This window comes from Battus philenor, unplaced genomic scaffold (assembly GCF_028537555.1).
Source record: "Battus philenor isolate CCGP_79_NKW_IND1 unplaced genomic scaffold, ilBatPhil1.0.hap1 SCAF_25, whole genome shotgun sequence".
Taxonomy (NCBI): Eukaryota; Metazoa; Arthropoda; class Insecta; order Lepidoptera; family Papilionidae; genus Battus; species Battus philenor.
In genome coordinates this window covers 9,194,172-9,212,616 of record NW_027181688.1, presented here as the reverse complement: position 1 = coordinate 9,212,616, position 18,445 = coordinate 9,194,172, and the positions used below count along the sequence as shown (strand labels likewise).

Here is an 18,445-nt window from a genome sequence, read left to right as displayed (position 1 = left end):
TTAATAACATACTGTGAACCAGACTGTCACTGCTGCCCAAATGGCATTTGGAACAAAGCTCCAGGACCAGGGGAGCTATAAAAACTTCTACTTTTCATTAGATTTGGAGGCTACAGAGAGAATGGATTGCTTAGTAGATGCTCCATGAAGTGACTGCACTAGATATGGAGACTCAAGAGCATAACATGCATATATGATAAATGAGTCTGTCCTTTAAAGTACTCTTTACTATGTATGATTAAGTATTTATTACATATTGGTTGAGTTGTTTTATTAATATAGAAACAATTAAAGCATCTCATTAATAACAAATTTAGATTTGCAGATAATTTAAAATTTGTTATACCAAGTAATCACTTATTGGGTTAACAAAATGTAATAGAACAATATCATTTAAGAAGTAGGACATCCACTGTTAGACATAATTCCTACCACAGATTTCTAATCATATAGTTTTTTAAGTGTTCTTTTTAAAGTAATGTAAGGTTAAGATTGTTTAGACATGTTTCTTCACATGGAGTCCACTCCCCACAGGAAGGTAATTTGAAACTGGATTCAGACAAATTTAAGCTTTTTGCTTTAATATAAAAAAATATATATGTTACATGGTTAGGTATAAGAATTTTGAAAAGGCTAAGGTGGGGTATGGCACATAAAAGGTTGAAATATACTGGCTTAAACATTATATTCCCCAGCCCTTAATTTTTTAAACACACATTTTTAATGAGTACAATATCTGCTATTTAAATATCCAATCTAAGATTAAAACAGATTTTTGATAATTTCTTAAATAAAGAATAATGTTTTCTTGTGTAAATCTTTAAGATTAGTTAGTTAAGTAGAAATTAACAGAAAAATTAATAATAACAGAAAAATCATTTTTATGCAGTTTTCAAAGTTTTAAACTAACTTTTACTTCAAAACTTGACCAGTGTAAAGGAGAATGGTGTGACCCCAGGGCAGATATTTTCTCATGTGAAGTAATCTTTAGTTGGAATAAACAATGCATTACTCAACTACTTTATAGAAATTGGTTTGATCTATAAGTGATATGTAATATACAATGCAATATATAATTGCATTAATATTAATGTTTACAAATGAAAGAAGGTAGTTTTAAAAATACACAAAACCATTTGTTATGCAAGGCCCCATCATTTATATGTAGACATCTTAATATTTCAAATTAATTTTATGTTATGAATTACATAAATTTATAAAGTTCTAACTGGTTACTTTAAATATATTTTGTTCTTTAATTTTTTTACTGCACAACGATAAAATTTAATTAACTCCTTGACAGGTAGATTTAAAAAGTTGTAGAAAGTAATTATCAGTAAAAAGATATAAAGTACCTAGTATAATATATTCATATATTTGAGTAACATCATCTGATGTAAAATCAATTATTTCAAATTCTGACATTTATAATAAAAACTTTCACCAATTGCCTTAGTGCCAAGACAATATAAGTAATGTGAATTAGTTACAATTTAATGAAGGTATATGTAAAAATAAAATTACAATTTTACTGCATAAAATATTCAATATAAAATTATTATAAAAATAGTTGTTCACTTATCCTAAAAATAGGGAGTCAATTAATTAATCATTTTTATCTTCCAGATCTAACTAAAAGTCTCACTCTGAAATAGGTTAAAATAAAGTCTGTATTCTTTAACAAACCCTTAAAAATTTGGTCACAAGTTTCTGTGACTTTATTATGTAACAAGATGCATTGCAGTAAAAATTGGAACATTATTTATTAGAGCACATAACATATTACGTTCAATGTCCTTTTTAAATATTAATATTGGATAATTTTAGTTTGTCATAAAAATGGTATAATCATTTGATAGAATTAATAAATTATTTAGAAGTACTTTTTCAAAATTTTCACATAATTTCATTCATGGATCTAATTATGAATCTTTTGTACAAAAAGGAAATTTTAAATAATTAAAATTTTTTGTAACACTATCTTTTCAAATATTTATTAAACATTTGCAATTTTAGTGAATAATGTATATCAAAAGCTATGAACGAAGTTCCTTTTATTACATTACATTAAATATATAATTTTATTGGTATTTTACTATTTACACATGGTTATAAAAAAGGTTTAAAAATATTATGTAAAAAAAGAAAAATTATTAGAGGTACCTAGAAAATTAGAATGATTACTCACCTTTAGTTCTTTTCCTAATTTTACTAGCATCCACCAGGTTCCAATCAACGGAATCTCTGGCCGGAGCAGGCACCGTACCACCGATCAGCTCCACGGAACTGCTACGCTTGCTGCTGGGCCCCGCTTCGGGCACAACTTCTAGAGCATTGTCCACATCCTTTACTGATGGTAAACTAGAACAGTCCGTGATTTTCACACTCGAACCCTTGTGTCCATTACTCATGCACCCATTTACGTGATCGTTGCGGGCCTTCTTGGTGTGTACCTTCTTATGTTTATGGGCACTATGGCGATGCTTCAGTTTAGCCGAATGCGAAGAGTTTCTTGAGCTAACGGGAGAGGGGCAACCACACTCCATGCTGCCCTCCTGGTCGCTACCTTCGTAGTATCCCGACTCGTGTTCCGGTTTCTTGTCAGGCAAGCTCATTTCGGCGGTCGCCATGGTCTAACCCCTCAAAACCATGTAGACTCCCACAGTCCCGCAACGGTTGCTTGACAACTCTCACTTTTTACCTATCCGTCATTAACTATATACGTATACAGTTAAGAATTTTCAAGTCAATTATTTTTTAAACTACTCGGAACGTTACTCCAGCGAAAGTAAACACGACACGTAAAATTTTGCGAGTGTACTCAAATCAAACTCGCACTGTGTCTCGTGCGAACTTCACTTCGGACGACTCGTTGCAGATGGCGCGGCTGCGGACTATTAACCGACCGAATTGAATGTCAATATAACAGTAATATACACGAAAACTATGACATGCCTGCGTAATTCGACCGACACAACTAACATAAGCGGCTATATTCACACAGTTAAAATGTCAAATATTTAGTTTTATCACACGGTTTAATTTTATTTCTTTATTAAATTCACAGCCTCTTCGTCGTCTGATTTCGCACAAATGATCATGTAAATACAGATTTTTGCATTTACTAAATACTTCACTACACACTCCTTCGTTCACTTTATCTCGTTGATTAAATTTATTTTTAGGCTCTATTTATCACTGACTACATATAAGTGGTCCGGTTGTGTTCTAAAATCTAAATTTACTATTAACAATTAATACAATAATATAAATTAAACTGCTCGCGCGAATGACACGTCCCACTCAGCGCGTTAAAGTAACTGAATGCGAGAAACGCAAAATAGAAACCGTGCAACTTGCGAGCGGAGGTTCCCCCACTACATAGCGATTTACGAGGCCAGACAGTACACGTGAAATAACCAGACAAATCTATCACCCCTCCCGTTTACAGTGCCCTGTTTTTCATTAATTGTAAACTGTTTTAGGAATTTCTTTATTATTTATCCGCCTCATATTTAAATTTCTTTGACAGCCTTTTCAAAAAAATCATAAGTAATTCGTTTTAGCTTTCGTTTGCGCATGTACTACGTAGTTACCATTTCATGGACGTAAACAAAACGAGACAAAGGTATCGCTTATCTATCAAGCAGAAGAAGACAGCAAATATAAGAGTGTAACCGAAGTTTTAAAGTATTCATCTCTTTCTCGATACCTCGTCGAGTGAAGGAAATTTAAAAAAGTATGAAAGAATTTCAATTACATTTTCAACTCCAGCTTCGAGTTTAAAATGGTTACCGTTTTGAATTGCCTTATCTGTAATTTTAAATGGCTTTTTGCTAATTACATTGTTATAATACCAGATACTTTTATCACTTCTTTAATACTATAACGAAATTAATTATTTTAATATAATTATTATTAACTATATCACACATATTTTTAACGAAACAATTAAATATAGTAAGGACAGTGAATTTCGTAAACAATTTAGCAATAATATAAAATAAAAACAAAGTAATTTGCAAAAATGCCAAGATTTAAAACATGTTGAAATTGTTTACGACACTATTAACTAATTGATACATAATTGTGACCAGTATCAGACGCAATTATTAATTACATTTTAAAATAATGTAATTAAAAACTTTTATTTACAGCAATTGTACTTTCGGAAAAAAAGGTATTTATTCACTAATGTGGGACATACTAATGATATCATCAAATTGATTACTGGATGGAAAGTATAGAAGTCGTTGTTTACGGTTCCTAAGGGTTACTTACCTCTGCAAACTAAGCAAGCCAATATTTCATATAATATTGCACTTATATAAATGTTTGCCTGTATATATACTGTCCTGGACTTAATTATGCTACAAATATTCAACGTTAAATCTATCTTTATATATGAGATTTTCGTTTATATACAGACTCTTCACGATAACATCTTTGAAATCATAAGTCATCTAATAGAGGTTGAAATGACAATTATTATAAACATGCACATCTAAACAAAATATATATAAGACTTGACCAAATATTTTTTAGCATGTTAAAATAGTAAACGAGAAGTAGAAGATTGACAGCTTGTTAAATATAAACAAGACAATGTAAGATAATAGAGTATTTTATATTTACAGTGATATTTTAGTTAAATGACAATGTATAATTTAACTTAGGAGTGTATCAAAATACAGAGTATAAACATGCTAGTCCAAATATTTAATGGAATCAGGCGTTACCTCGCGAAAGTCCATCCTAAGTAAGAAAAGGACCATTATTTAGCCACTTCCGCACACGCAGTCAGCACGACTACCACTGCATGTCCGGAAGTGGCTTAATATTGGTCATTTTCTTATGTTAGTCCAATTCGATTTTGGAAGCGTATACAGTCTAAGTCTATACAGTCTAAGATTGTGTTTCCTAATGTAGAACCCACGCCCGACAGGGGGGAAATTCGAAAGTGGACTCTTGAGTTTAAGGCTTTCGCTTTAATATAAAAAATATATGTTACATAGGGAAGCGTTTGAAAAATACTGGACTAGCACAAGAATATTCTTAAATTAACTTTTTTACTTTCGAATTAAAGCATACGGCCCGTATCCAGCGACTTTAGTCGTTCATCCATCTTTTGGGTGAACATCCTACTCCAAGCTCGCGGGTCTTTGGTCTCCACTCCAGAACCTTAAAGCTTCAGGCACTGTTCTGCGAACTATGTGGCCTTCTCATTGCTACTTGAACATATTTTAGTTTGTATAATGCCTTCTTTCAATTTTGTTTTTTTTTTATTTCAATACTGTCTATTTAAAAGGTAAAATTTACACTCCTCAAATTTAGGCAAAATCTTTTTCCTGGCAACACTCAGTCGCGGGAACACGGAAGATTGTTCTGAAATCGCGGAAGTAGAGGTAACCTTCGCGTTTATAGTAGAAAAGCAAAAAGTATCACGTCCCATTGGTCGAATGTTTTCAAAACAATCGATTATTGATAGCTTGTTGCCGCTACAGAGAAATTCTTAAGATTATTAGAGATACGCGAATTATTAATGAAGAGATGACATTCGCCGTACAAGGCTTTTGCATGTGCTCTAGAACTTACATCTTAATCTCATAACGCCTAGATATATTTTCATATATATTATACGGTAACGTGTGTCTCATAAGGTTCTGGAACACAGACCGGCAGCGACCCTCCACCCACAAAGTAGTCAACCAGCGTCTGCCGACATAACAAGGTCTGGTCAAGGGCTGCTTCCTCCAGGTCTTATTGGAAATCTAAGAGGTAGGCCTACGTTCAGGAGAAAAATGATGTCGATGATGATTTATTTGGCATATGATATAATAAAACCCTTTATTTCAGACGCCAATTATCTACAACCATCAAAGACCCAGCGCTTCAAAGGTAAAAAATATAAAATTTCTATTTAAAATTACAATGAAACTTTTACATATGACTTGGTGACATTATAGTTTCGTATATATATTTGATTTGACTGGTAGAGAATGCTAGGCACTAAAACTGATATAACATAAGTTGTAGAAATGTTAAATAATAAAATTTATTTATACATATAACTATTAAGTTACTGCGTCTCACAGCTGTAATCAACATTGCCGAATTTACTTTCGTAATGACATCACCGGCAATCGTTAACCGTTACAATGAGTTTTGTTTAATAGACTGACCGTTATTGACAGTAAAACTTTCGCTGACCGATTTTTAAAAAGAACTACATAGTAATGATTAGATCAGTGATTCCCAAAGTGGTCTATATCGACCCCTATGGGTCTATGACAACCTGCAAGGGGTCTACGTCAGCAAAAAAAAATTAGGGGTCCATGAAGTGAAAATGTCGGTCCACAATAGTGGATCTCAACACAAACACTGATAGTACCTATTTACTTACATCATACTATCTTATAATATCAAAACGTTTACATTATTTATAAAAGTACCTATGAAGTAAAAAATTATTAATATGATACGTATATTTTACATAACAGATACAAAATTTTATTTTGAGTAGTTTTAATTTAAATTCAATTAATGAATGTATAAATTAATATGTGTTTTTTATTTAAGTTTTTAACACTAAACTTCACTAGTTAGATATTTACAGGAAATCAATATCAGGTAAGTAGGGTGTCTACCCAACACGGAAAAACATGACAAGGGGTCTACGACACAAAAGAGTTTGGAGAACTCTGGATTAGATCATCGTATACAACGATAATTATACAGGATAATTGATTTTAGGTGTAAAAAGGCGAACGTATAGCCCATTTTCAATTAATCTATGGTATACCAGTCCGAGCAGTGGTAGTTAAACTTTAGAGTATTTAGACTTGCGATCGTAGATCGAGGGTTTGTTTTCCGGGATGCATATAACTCTTACTTTGTTTATTAAATAATCTTAAAGTTTCTAGAGAATGAGCAGCAATGTCCTGTACCTACCATAATACCACAATCCGATCGCCGGCCTGCCTGCCATGCGTGGCGATTATGGTATATCAACCGATTAATATATTTGTAGGAGGCCTAAGTCTTGCAGTGGGCATCTATAAGCAGAAACGACGACGACGACACCATATGGTTTCGAAAATACAGTAATACAGTTAGAAAACACGTTTTCAAAATAAGAAATACGAGTTGAAATTTCAAAATTAGTAATAATTTTCTATTTTAAAATTAATAATTATTATTATGTCTCTGCCGACTGTACTACCAGATGTTATTGGCCTATCACATTCGAAGTAGGGTACTACTTTAAAGCTTATATATCTACAACAAATCAACTTGTACGTACTGATTATATTAAAATGTGCCATTTACTATACATAAGTTTTTATTATTTATTTTAACAATATCAATAACCGTTTATTACATTATTTTCGTATTACCTATAATTTTTATTTGAAGTTAATACGAACAAAGAAATAAGTTTTAGTATGCAATTGTTCAAATGAATGTTATAACAAAAATAATAATAATCAAGCAAAATTTATTTGCTACGGGCGCAACTTAAAAAATTCCTTGAATACATATTAAAGAAGAATAGACCAAAATAAAACTGTTTAAAAAAGGTTTGTAGCGAAATACAATATAAGAAGTGATTACGTGAAAGGCAATAAACATAGCATGCGGGCTTGCGAACACTTTGAAACGCCGAACTTTTGCGAGAAATAGATTATGATATGATTCTAAGAAATTCTTTTGTTTTCAGTTAATGCTCCCTTTTCAACTTAAAAACTTAACTTTACAACGTTTATTAAACATCGTCTATCCACAAAAAGACATCTGAGGACTTAAGATACGCATTGTTTTGTATACTCTTTTCAATGTCAACTTGTAATTATTAAACTTAAAAAAATATTCTCAATAACAAACAACAACAATTATTTTAGACATAAAGAATGAAATAACGAGGAAAACTGTTCAAAAATCAATTTTCTACTTCATTAAAACAACTGCCCTTGCTATCAAACATTTGACGTCAAACAAAACCAAAATAGACGTGTTAGTATATTATCAAACAAAATATATCATATACCATAAAGCATTACGATTAAATATAATCATATTATCTTTGGTCTTACAGAGTACAGTATGGAATTCTTCATCATAATCATTTCAGACCTTGGACGTGCACGTACTGTTGATAAACCTACCCTTACGATTTCTAATAGGACCTAATAAGAAAACAGTTTTAATTACCAAGACTATTTCAATACATAAAGTGGTTATCGTGAAATATGTTTAGTTTATTTGAGATATAACAGAGAAACGTTTCTATAACCTGTTGTAGGATTTTAGTAAGTCAGGAACGAAAATCAACTCATTTCTGGATCGGGCTTTCAAAACAGCATTGGTAAGATCGTTAAAATATGTTTAGGTAGATGACCGACGTTCTCGTGTTACCGACGGCCGTTCAGCCGAAAAGTTATCATGTGGTGATGTGTTATCAGGTCGTGACCTGGTAGAAGCGGCGTGGCTCTCCATTAGGACGACCGGTGACAGTCAAGGCCAAAAGATGTCATCGTGGCCCGGGGGATGGGGGGGGGGGCTATGTCTGGCAGAGGAGGGCGTCTATCGGGTAATGGTGTGGTACTTGAACGTCAATCACCTATCGGGGAGACCTTCCTAAATTTAATTTAGGGAAGCTAAGAAGACGGTTAATCTATGTGAAAAACAAAAAAGATAAACCTTCTTCTGGTATGCGACAGAACAGCAACATTTTATAGTAAGATCTGTTCAAGTACCTACTTATGAATAAAAATGATACAATGTGTTGCGTATTCGGTTCGTAAAAAAACTACATTTAAAAAGTGAAATAGGTAAGTGAAACTTTCGAAAATTTATTGATTTTAAGGGGCGTAATTTATGACAAAACCCGTATTTTTTACCAGCAATAGCCAGCTAGTTTTGTAACTAGGCGTTTTGACATCTTGAAATATTTTAAAATAAATTTAATTCCCATATATCTCGCAAAACATATGGCCGCGAGCCTTAAGGTTCGGGGATGGAGGCTACGAACCGGCAAGCGCAAGGCAGAACGTCCGCCTACAGGTTGGACCGACAAACACAAGCCGCATCCATGTCCAGCAGTGGACGTCTTACTGCTGATATGCTGAATTCTTTTGCTAAGAAATGATATCAAATCTTTTTAAGAATGACACTAAAAATACAATTCCTGACCTTTGTCTCATTATTCGAAGAGTTTTCTACAATTAAAAAACTACAAATTTCTTTTTTATTTATTGACTATCTTTTACAAAGTATACATCTATCCACAAGACGTATTAACATTAAAAATAAAATAAAGAACAATTTATTACCACCCACACCGTCACAAACGTTTCTTCGTCAAATCGAAATTGAATTTGAATGTGATTTAATAACTCACATTGTTTCAGCAGAAATAATTCAAAAGTAAGTTTTTTAGCGAAGAGCTTTGGGCCTAGAAAGCCGCATTGGACGGAAAATCAATAAACCAATTCCAACATTTCTTGTTACCGATTACGTTTATACCTAGAGATCTTGCGGTCAAGTTTTAATGATCTTATTATATATATAGTAAGCACAGTGAATTAATTCTTGGTAGCAATGACCAATTAATTAGATACGAAAAAGATTTGACTGCCTGATTATAAAAATAGATGCTCACAAAATATTTATGCAAAGTACAAGCCTTAGATGGTGTGGAAGGTCACGATGTACTACTGTTGACAGCGTTAATACAGTAATGTTTTTTTATTTTATTTATTTAACATTACGAAGACAAAAGTGTACGATCTCAGTTTTATATAGTGATCTCAGTAATAGCTTACAGAATTATAACTTGGTCTCTGGGATTCTTTACCAAGCGTACAGCTACTCTAGAAGCCATGACGAGGGCTATGTTCCAGATTCTTCACGGGATCGAGTCAGAAATGAGATATCTAGAGGAACGTAACTGTCATAGGTCAGCCGATTGACAAGTGAAAGTATCAGCGGAGAGTCCATAGCGCCCAGAACCGATGTACGCCGAGTGCTTAAGGTTCTGGAGTGGTGATACAGAAAGGAGATCTAGAGAGGAGAGTAGACATACTTGTGAAGATCGTATATCTTACATAAAAGTTTTACGTTTATCTACAGTTCTTTAATTTAAGATTAACTTTGATAATATTACTGAAAAGTCTATCCTCGAACTGATTTGTGGCCTTGTTAAAGTTTTAACGAGGACTTAGCAACACGCGAACTGTTAAACATGCTTTTGCGGCGCGCTAAGTATTCCTAAAATTTAATTTATTTGATTTATCATCTCTCATCATTATATTGTTATAAAAATTAGTCATAATAAATCAAAAATTACCATAGATCAAGACAGTGATGCACGGTTAGAAAGCTACAAACATGTAGTTACACTATCAATTTCAACTTAATAATAATCTACTTATATCGAAAAATAAAGGTTTTTTTTCACGTTTGATTTTACATTTTGCATTAAAATTTGTACGAGAAATATCTACTTGATTTGTTTATTATTTATTCTAATGTTTATAATAAATGAAGCTTTGTCTATATAAATATGTGTTAGTTTATGTGCGGCCCGCCAAAGAAATTTTAATTTTAAATTGGCCTTTGATTAAAATGGTTGGTCGCTCCTGGTCTTATCGAATATTAAAATGATAAGAATCTTTGGTAATGATGTCGCTTGATTATTTTGATTTCGTTTATGCTATATTTGATTTAGTGTACATTTATAAGTCTGTATTGCTAAATTTTATTAAAAGATGTGTGTTGAGGCGTTTCTTTCTGCTTTTTTTCCAGAAGCATAACATTTTAAAAAGCAGAGTCGAAATAAAATTGATTAAAAAATAATATGTTGACCATTTATAAGAGTTCTGTTAAAAGTTTTAATGTTGTATTAAGGAATTTTATCTTCCTTATTTTTGGAAGACACTAGAAGCAGGCCGCTTCTAACGAGTACTATTGGAAACCAGTGGGAGAGGCCCTTGTCCAACAGTGGATGTTATACAGCTGAGATGTTGATGATAATGGGATAACACAAGAAACCTCTTAGGTTTATACAAACGCCGTCACAGTTGAATAAATGAATAAAAAAGAAAAAGAAACTAAAATAGCATGATTCTAAATGAAGTTAAATAGTAGGCGGTAAAAAATGCCAGTAATAACGACTTACTACAGTACTTTATGGTAATTAAACGAATAACTGATAACATACTGAATTATTTAATTATATCAATATCGATAGTAATATATCTTATATGACTTATATTTACGCAAAATGTCCGGTCACTGTTGTTCCGACATTTACGGAAGCGTATCAACGAGACATCGTAATTTTTTTTTCATCCCGTCAAAACAAAATGGCGGACAATTTTTTCCTTTAAATCAAAGCACTTGCTTGTACTAATTAGCGAATATGAAAATCTTAGAAACGCATCGAATATTAAAATACGCAATTGTTAAAAATATACAGTTGCTTGGTGCTTATATTCAATTAGAATAATTTTTTGTTGTTCCTTATTTAAATGAAGGCTTTGTACACATCTACCGTTAACATATTCACTAGTTCTAAGATTAATTCTTTTATTTATTTGTTTTTACGCTGTAGATGTACTATAAAATAAAAAAATGAATGTTATTAGATTTTTTATAAAATCTAAGAAATATGTGTATGTATATTTTATTTCGTTTGTTATGATACGAGATATTTGTTATAAAAACCCGTTTACATAGTTTGAAGGGAAAAGACAAATATGGTGATTTTAAACCTTGTAACAAATTCTCTTAAAAGGGTGAGAGATCAATTATCAGAAAAAAAAAACTAAAACTTTTACACCTATTTCCTATCACCCTGTATTAAGAGATCTCACTCTGCAATATGTAACATTATTTTATCCATTCTATTTGAATGCGAGTTTAATAACTTCTGTCAATGCAATTTCTGAAAGGACACAGTTATCAATAATAATTTTTATATGTACTAACCTAAACACAGAAAATTCTTACTATAAAAATTTTTTGGTTATTTTGTGGTCGTCGTTTTTTCAGCCTATAGACGCCCACTGTAAGGCATAGACCTCTTCCATGGATCTTTGGTTTAGGTGGGATCTTAAGTTTTTTTTTTTAAATAACCCCTGCTATTGGGGGCCTCTCGTACCCCCTATCTTTTGTGGGACAGGGACTTTACGGGCAAATTTAATTATTCACATAATTTTTTATTATTTACTTTCTCTTCTTTCATACTTCACATTGTCTTTCGGTCTATTCTTTCATGCCACAATTCTGCTGTCTTTCCCTTTTGCTCTGTATCACCTTTCATTCATTCCTTTTTTCTTTTTACATTTTCATAATAACATTGTTATTTTATATCACAGTACTGTATATTATTTTGCTCTTATTTTGTCTTCATTATCTATTTATTTGCAATATTTACGTTTTATTTCTTTCTATAGCATTTTTTACGATTTTTTTGCAGAGGGTGATGAATGACTGTTTGGTGTCTTTTTCGCTTATCAGGCAGGCTTTTGACTCCTCCCCGATTTTAACGCTAGAGGGATCTTAAGTTTAAGTAGTCGATCGCAGTATGGTGTTATGGTACGCAGAGGAAACTACTGCCTATCTGTCTGGAAACTTGTTTGTGAGTAGCGGCAATTCTATATAATTAATACACAAAGTTTAGATTCGGTTTTCTTACCGTACATTAATTGACAGCAAATCAAATATGCCTCTATAAAGCTTTTACACCTATAACTAATAAAACAATAATTAGTAGCCATGCACGTGATAGATATAATTAAATCATTTCCGTATTTCTTTCTTTATAAACCTAAAACGAACATTGATATCTTCGTAATCAGGTTTTTTGTCATTCCGGGAACTTATCTAGTATTCTTTTCACTATTTAAACGTCTCAGCTACGAAGAAATATAAGATAGTTCCCTAGCAGACATTGTAGTTTTAAGTTAAAGAATGGTTAGACTTATTGGCTTTTATAATTAAGTGTATTAGAGCTAGTTGAGCGATGAGGGCGGCCCTCTTTTTAATACATACACTCTAGGGTTCCTTAGGAATCTGAAAAGAATTACCAGCTTAGGTATTGCAATTAGCTCTAGTTATTTTTTTTTCTTTAAATATTTTTTATCTATAGGTATTCGCTACGGGCACAGCTTAAAAAAAACTAAATTTCTTGAATACACATTTAACAAAAACAGACCAAAATAAGACTATTCAAAAAAGGTTTGTAGCGAAATACAATATAAGAAGTGATTACGCGAAAGGCAATAAAAATACCATGCGGGCTTGCGAACACTTTGAGATGCCGAACTTTTGCGAGAAATAGATCAAGGTATAATTTTAGGTATTAGTTCTTTGTCTTCTGTTAATGCTTCCTTTGTTTTACATCATAGTTGTTAAACTTAAAAACTTAACATTAGGTGGCCCGCAAAGAAAACATCAATGTTCATGAAAACATATATTTTTATTTTGACTGATACATTTTAATTAACATTTATACAGTTAACGTTCTGATACTTCGACACCTATATGTCAAGTCATCTCAACTCTTCTAGCCAAGTACATACTATCAAAGACCTCGTCTTGCCTTTTTCGTTTTATTTTTTTATAGCACTCCCCTCCCCCCCTTTGGGGGCCTCTCGTACCCCTATCTCAATCTATAACCGCAACTTAGCTTACAATTTTTTTCAGTATTTTATTTTTATTCTTCTATCATCATCATCGCTTAACATCATTCGAGACAGTGATCAAATGCTTTGCCTTTACACTACAAACTAAACCTTTTACACTACAAACTCTTTCCTATTTCTTAAGAAATTTTATTAGCCCAGAATAGTTTCAAAATTGACACTATGAATACATTGATTGGGCTGCAAAAATGTGCATGCAATGCCGCCGGCGGGCCGCGGGTTTGACACCCCTGGCACCCACATCGACTACTCAAAGGATTGTCCGATGTTGCTTAAATATCGTCTATTTAGAAAAAAGGTATCCGTGGACTTAAGATACACATTGTTTTGTATCCTATTTTTAATATTTTGTAATTATTTCACGTGTACCCTTTTTGAGAAACTTAAAAATGTTATCATAAGAAATCTTTGTAATATTTAACGAAAACGATTATTATCAACAGGAGAAATGAAATTCTGGGGAAATGTGTTAAATTAACATTTTTTTCCGCAAAAACTAGAGAGTATATTAAAAGAACCGGCCTTGCTGTCAGACATTTGACGACAAACGATAGATATAAAGTAATCACCCTGAAATATATTTTGATTATTCGAGATATAAAAGCGAATTCTATTGATTAGCTTAGCTCATTTGTCGATTGGGCTTTTAAAGCAACATGCGTTAGATCAGTAAATATTGTTTAGGTAGGTGATGGACGTGCTCGTGCCACCGACGGCTGAAGAGTTATCGAGAGGCTACCACGAACTTGTAGAAGCGGCGTGGTCCTCCATTAGGAAGATCGATGACATAGTCAAGGTTGAGGGAAATCATTGTGGCGCTCTCTCGGAGATGTCTATGTTTTGCAGAGGGCGTCTATTGGGTGATCGTGTATCTTTTCAGTTCATAAAAGATTACTTTAAAGAGTGGAAGAGGTATAAGAAAGTTTTGAAAATTCATCGATTTTAACTGAAGTTAGCAAATACCAACTAGGTTTGTAATAAGGCGTTTTCACATCTAGCAATATTTTAATATGCATCGAATCGCTGAACATTATTAGATTTTACATAGTCTTAAAAATACATATGTACATATTTTTTATTTCGTTTGTCAATGATAATACAAGATGTTTGTCAGAAAAATCCATATATTTCTTAGTTTAGTAGTGTAATAACCTTTAGGATTATTTTATCATCCCTTCAATTATCAGGAAAAAGCCTTTAAACTTTAGCAACTATTTCCAATCATCCTGTATAAATACTCTGTAATGTGTTACATTATATTTTTTTATTTAAATGCGACTTTTCAATAACTTCTACCAGAGCTAACTCTACAGTAAAGCTTTTAAATTTTATACACATACTTATTTAGAATTAAAAGCAATATAATAGAAAACCTATGCATGAAATGAGACCAACTTTTGTAAACAAAAACCTTATAAATGAATAAATAAATTTTATTATTATCATGTCAGCCGTAAAACGTCCACTGTTGGACGTATATTCGCATCCAGCGTCTTCTAACGACCTTAAAAATGACGTCACTACAATTTATGGGTTGACTTCATTCGTAGCGTTTGTCGGTCCGTTATCTTTACCTTAAAACATTGACCCTCTGCGACCATATGCTCTGCAAACCACGTGGCTTGCTGACCATTGACAATTTGTGTGGCTATGTTCGTTTCTTTCGTTAGTTTAAGGGTCTCCACATTGCCGATTAAATTTCGTAGAGAAATACCAAACGTAGCATTATCAATAGTTTGCCAATGAGCCTCGAAGGTAGTCATGAACACAAAGAGTTATATCAGTTTTTAGTTATAAAGAAATGTATTTTTAGTTACACGTTTTTTCATGTAAACATGAGGTGGTAGTCTATCTGCTGTATCTACTTATCAAATAAACATAGAAACTATAACCAATTGTTACGTTAAGTATATATAAATAACAAAGTTTATCTCAGTTTAAAAAAAGACAATTATCTTGTTTATTGCCAACTTGTAAACATTTCATGCGATAGAACATATTCGTATTTGCAATACCGACCGATTCTTACAGATATTGGTTACAACGTGAGACATATAACAAAATATCGTAACATTATTTAAAAACCTTTTAATTTTCTTGCTTGATTTAGGTAGTGTTACAGGGTGATTGGAAATATGTGTAATGATAATATAGTTAGATAAAGCGTTTTAAAAATTAGGATTACCATGGTAAAGTGCAAAGATCCTCGAGAGTGGATCTCGGCTGAGACTGTCATAAGGTCATGTAAACGTATAAAAGCTGCTGTGTGGTTTATACACCTTCGCCCTGTATCTAACTAAAAGTATGGTTACTATCAAAATTAGTTATAAACATAGCTAACGTGTGATAACATAAAAGTGTACATTATTAAAATTTGTTTACAAAAATGTCTTTATTTTAATTTAAAGAAATGGAATAAGCTGATGATGTCAAATTAAGTTACTTCTGTACTTTCTTTACCTGCAACGTTATTAAATTTCTGCTTTAATTTTCAACTATTTTCAGCATATAAAATCGTGTTCGTGTGTCTCAACGAAATATGAAAAATTTCATATTACATTTTGCTTAACTTATGTAAATTATCTGAAATAAATATTTGAATTGTCCGAGTCCAATTCTTAATTTCTTTTATTTTTAGCTTCCAACATCATCGCTATTTTTAACATTCACAGATTGTTCAGAATGATCACTTTATTTATTGATTAGATGTAAAAATAAAATTATAATTTTTGTAATCGATAAATACTGTCCCATTCACCTGTTAAAAATCAATATAAATCAGCAACATGTGATCTGTCAAACATAAGAAGTTAAAAGTGAACTGTCAAACACGCCAAGTTCATAGCGATCTGTCAAATTCGCAAACTTCCAATAATCACTATATTCTCTGATCTTTTTCAAGGTTCAAAGTTGATAATGTTATAGTAACTTTGGAACTTGAAAACAGTTCCGAGCCTATTTCCCTTGATCATGCCATTCAAGGGAAATAGGCCTATTATTTCTACATCGATTTCAGCATTCTGCATTCGCTGGAAATGTCATGTAACATGATTCTTTGTCTTACGAATGTAATATAAAATTTATATTGAAGTTTGTAATACTCACCATAACCAATTTCGTGCCTGACTGTATCAGCTTTAACGATGACTGGCGTTTCTATGAACGCTTCGCCTTTTACGTCAGTGCCGTCATTAATACTTTTAGGTACATCTGTAAAGTATTCCTCAAAGCTGTTTTCGTTAAAGAAATTAAAATCAACAGCTGCTCGCTTCATTGTAGGGGTGGAGCTAGTAGATACAACAATTTCGAATTGCAGCATCTTTGCAGGTGACATTATTTCGGCAAGAGGCGACGGTCTCACAAATACATCATCTTTATTTTTCGTTAGAGATAATTTTAAGAAAGTATGACGTTTAACTTTTTCATCGGTTGGTTTTGGAGTGTCTGATATCGGTGGTGAACTAGGTTCTAGTTTTCGTGGAGTCAATGATCTTTCTATGTTTGAAGAGCTAGGTACAACCGGTTCGTTTATTTCAAAATTTATACAGTCTTCCGATACGTCTTTATTTTCCACGACTACTAAATCTGTTATAGAATCATGGTCGGTGTTCAAGGGGAATGTATCAGCTGTTATATTTTCAGTAAGCGTTATATCACAATTAGATTGTGAACATATCTCATCATTTATATTTGTATTTTTTTCAGTTATTGATTCCATTATGGAAATCGTAAATTAACAAATATAGTAAAATCTCAATATCAAAATTATATTATTAATGTCGTTAAACATGCATATTGAATTAAACAACAAAAATATATTTCAATGTCCTTGAAATTATCTTTCAAATCGATAAGCGCGAGAACTTCACATCACTGCGTTGTGTTCACTCCCACATGCGCAGTGCCGGCAATGTGAATGTGTGCATTTGTGAAATGTCAAACTTGTTTCGGCGCCTTTGCTTTTCTAATAAGATGTCAATGGAAAAGCTTATTTATATGTACAGAATCAACTTGCTTCACTTAAGATCCAGATGGAAACATATTTGGCTTGAATAACACTTAAAAAATCTCTAAAACATCGTTATCGCGCCATAGGTACGGCTAAAAATAGCTGGACAATCGTCATTTGCACAGATTTTCCCCCGCTCTTTTTTGTTCATTCACAATAACAGTGTCGCACGCAAATATGTTCAACAACGTTAATGATACACTTAAACGCTTTCACTTTACAGGTTTAACGTGTAACTTGTGTGTAAATACAATAATTTTATTTTATAACCGCGAGATGCAACTCGATAGAACAGTCTTTAACGCGGCTGTATGACGTACTGTCAACAAACAGTTCCGATCATTTTGTATCCGTTGAGGCGATATTGTGAACAAAATTAATTCTATGTGGCTGATGTATCATTAGGATATATATTTAAAATTGATATAATTGTTATGAACATTGTTTATGTGTCCCGTTCAAAAACAACCTCTGTCGCAATTTATTGTTTTTCTCAAGGCGGGAATGGCGTTGTACCGTACGTCACTTGTCTGTTAGGGTCACGGAACACTTGTTATTTGGTATCATTGAACTCTAGATATCTTTTACATTGATAGTTTAAAACTAATACAGGGAGCTCGGGTGTCGGTCTATTTTCGTTTTACAAACTTTGACAACGGCCAGCGCCATCTTTTATAAAGCAAATATGTCAAGGTCACATTTATTGCGCGTGCCCTTGAAATAAGTT

The 18,445-nt window shown here is 32.5% G+C and overlaps 1 protein-coding gene across 2 annotated transcripts in view; it reads right to left on the bottom strand.

Moving 5' to 3' along the window:
• The window catches only part of LOC137924825 (ribosomal protein S6 kinase alpha-5-like), a 130,109-nt gene extending 112,064 nt beyond the window's left edge, over positions 1-18,045 (bottom strand). The window contains exon 1 of one of the 2 annotated variants that reach the window (XM_068768198.1): positions 16,815-18,045. In XM_068768198.1, the coding sequence (XP_068624299.1) occupies positions 16,815-17,427 (613 nt within the window). In that variant the 5' untranslated portion in view covers positions 17,428-18,045. Of the gene's footprint in view, positions 1-2,188; positions 3,308-16,814 lie in introns of those variants that run through there. The other variant, XM_068768199.1, reaches the window with a different exon arrangement.
• Positions 18,046-18,445: the final 400 nt, after the last annotated feature.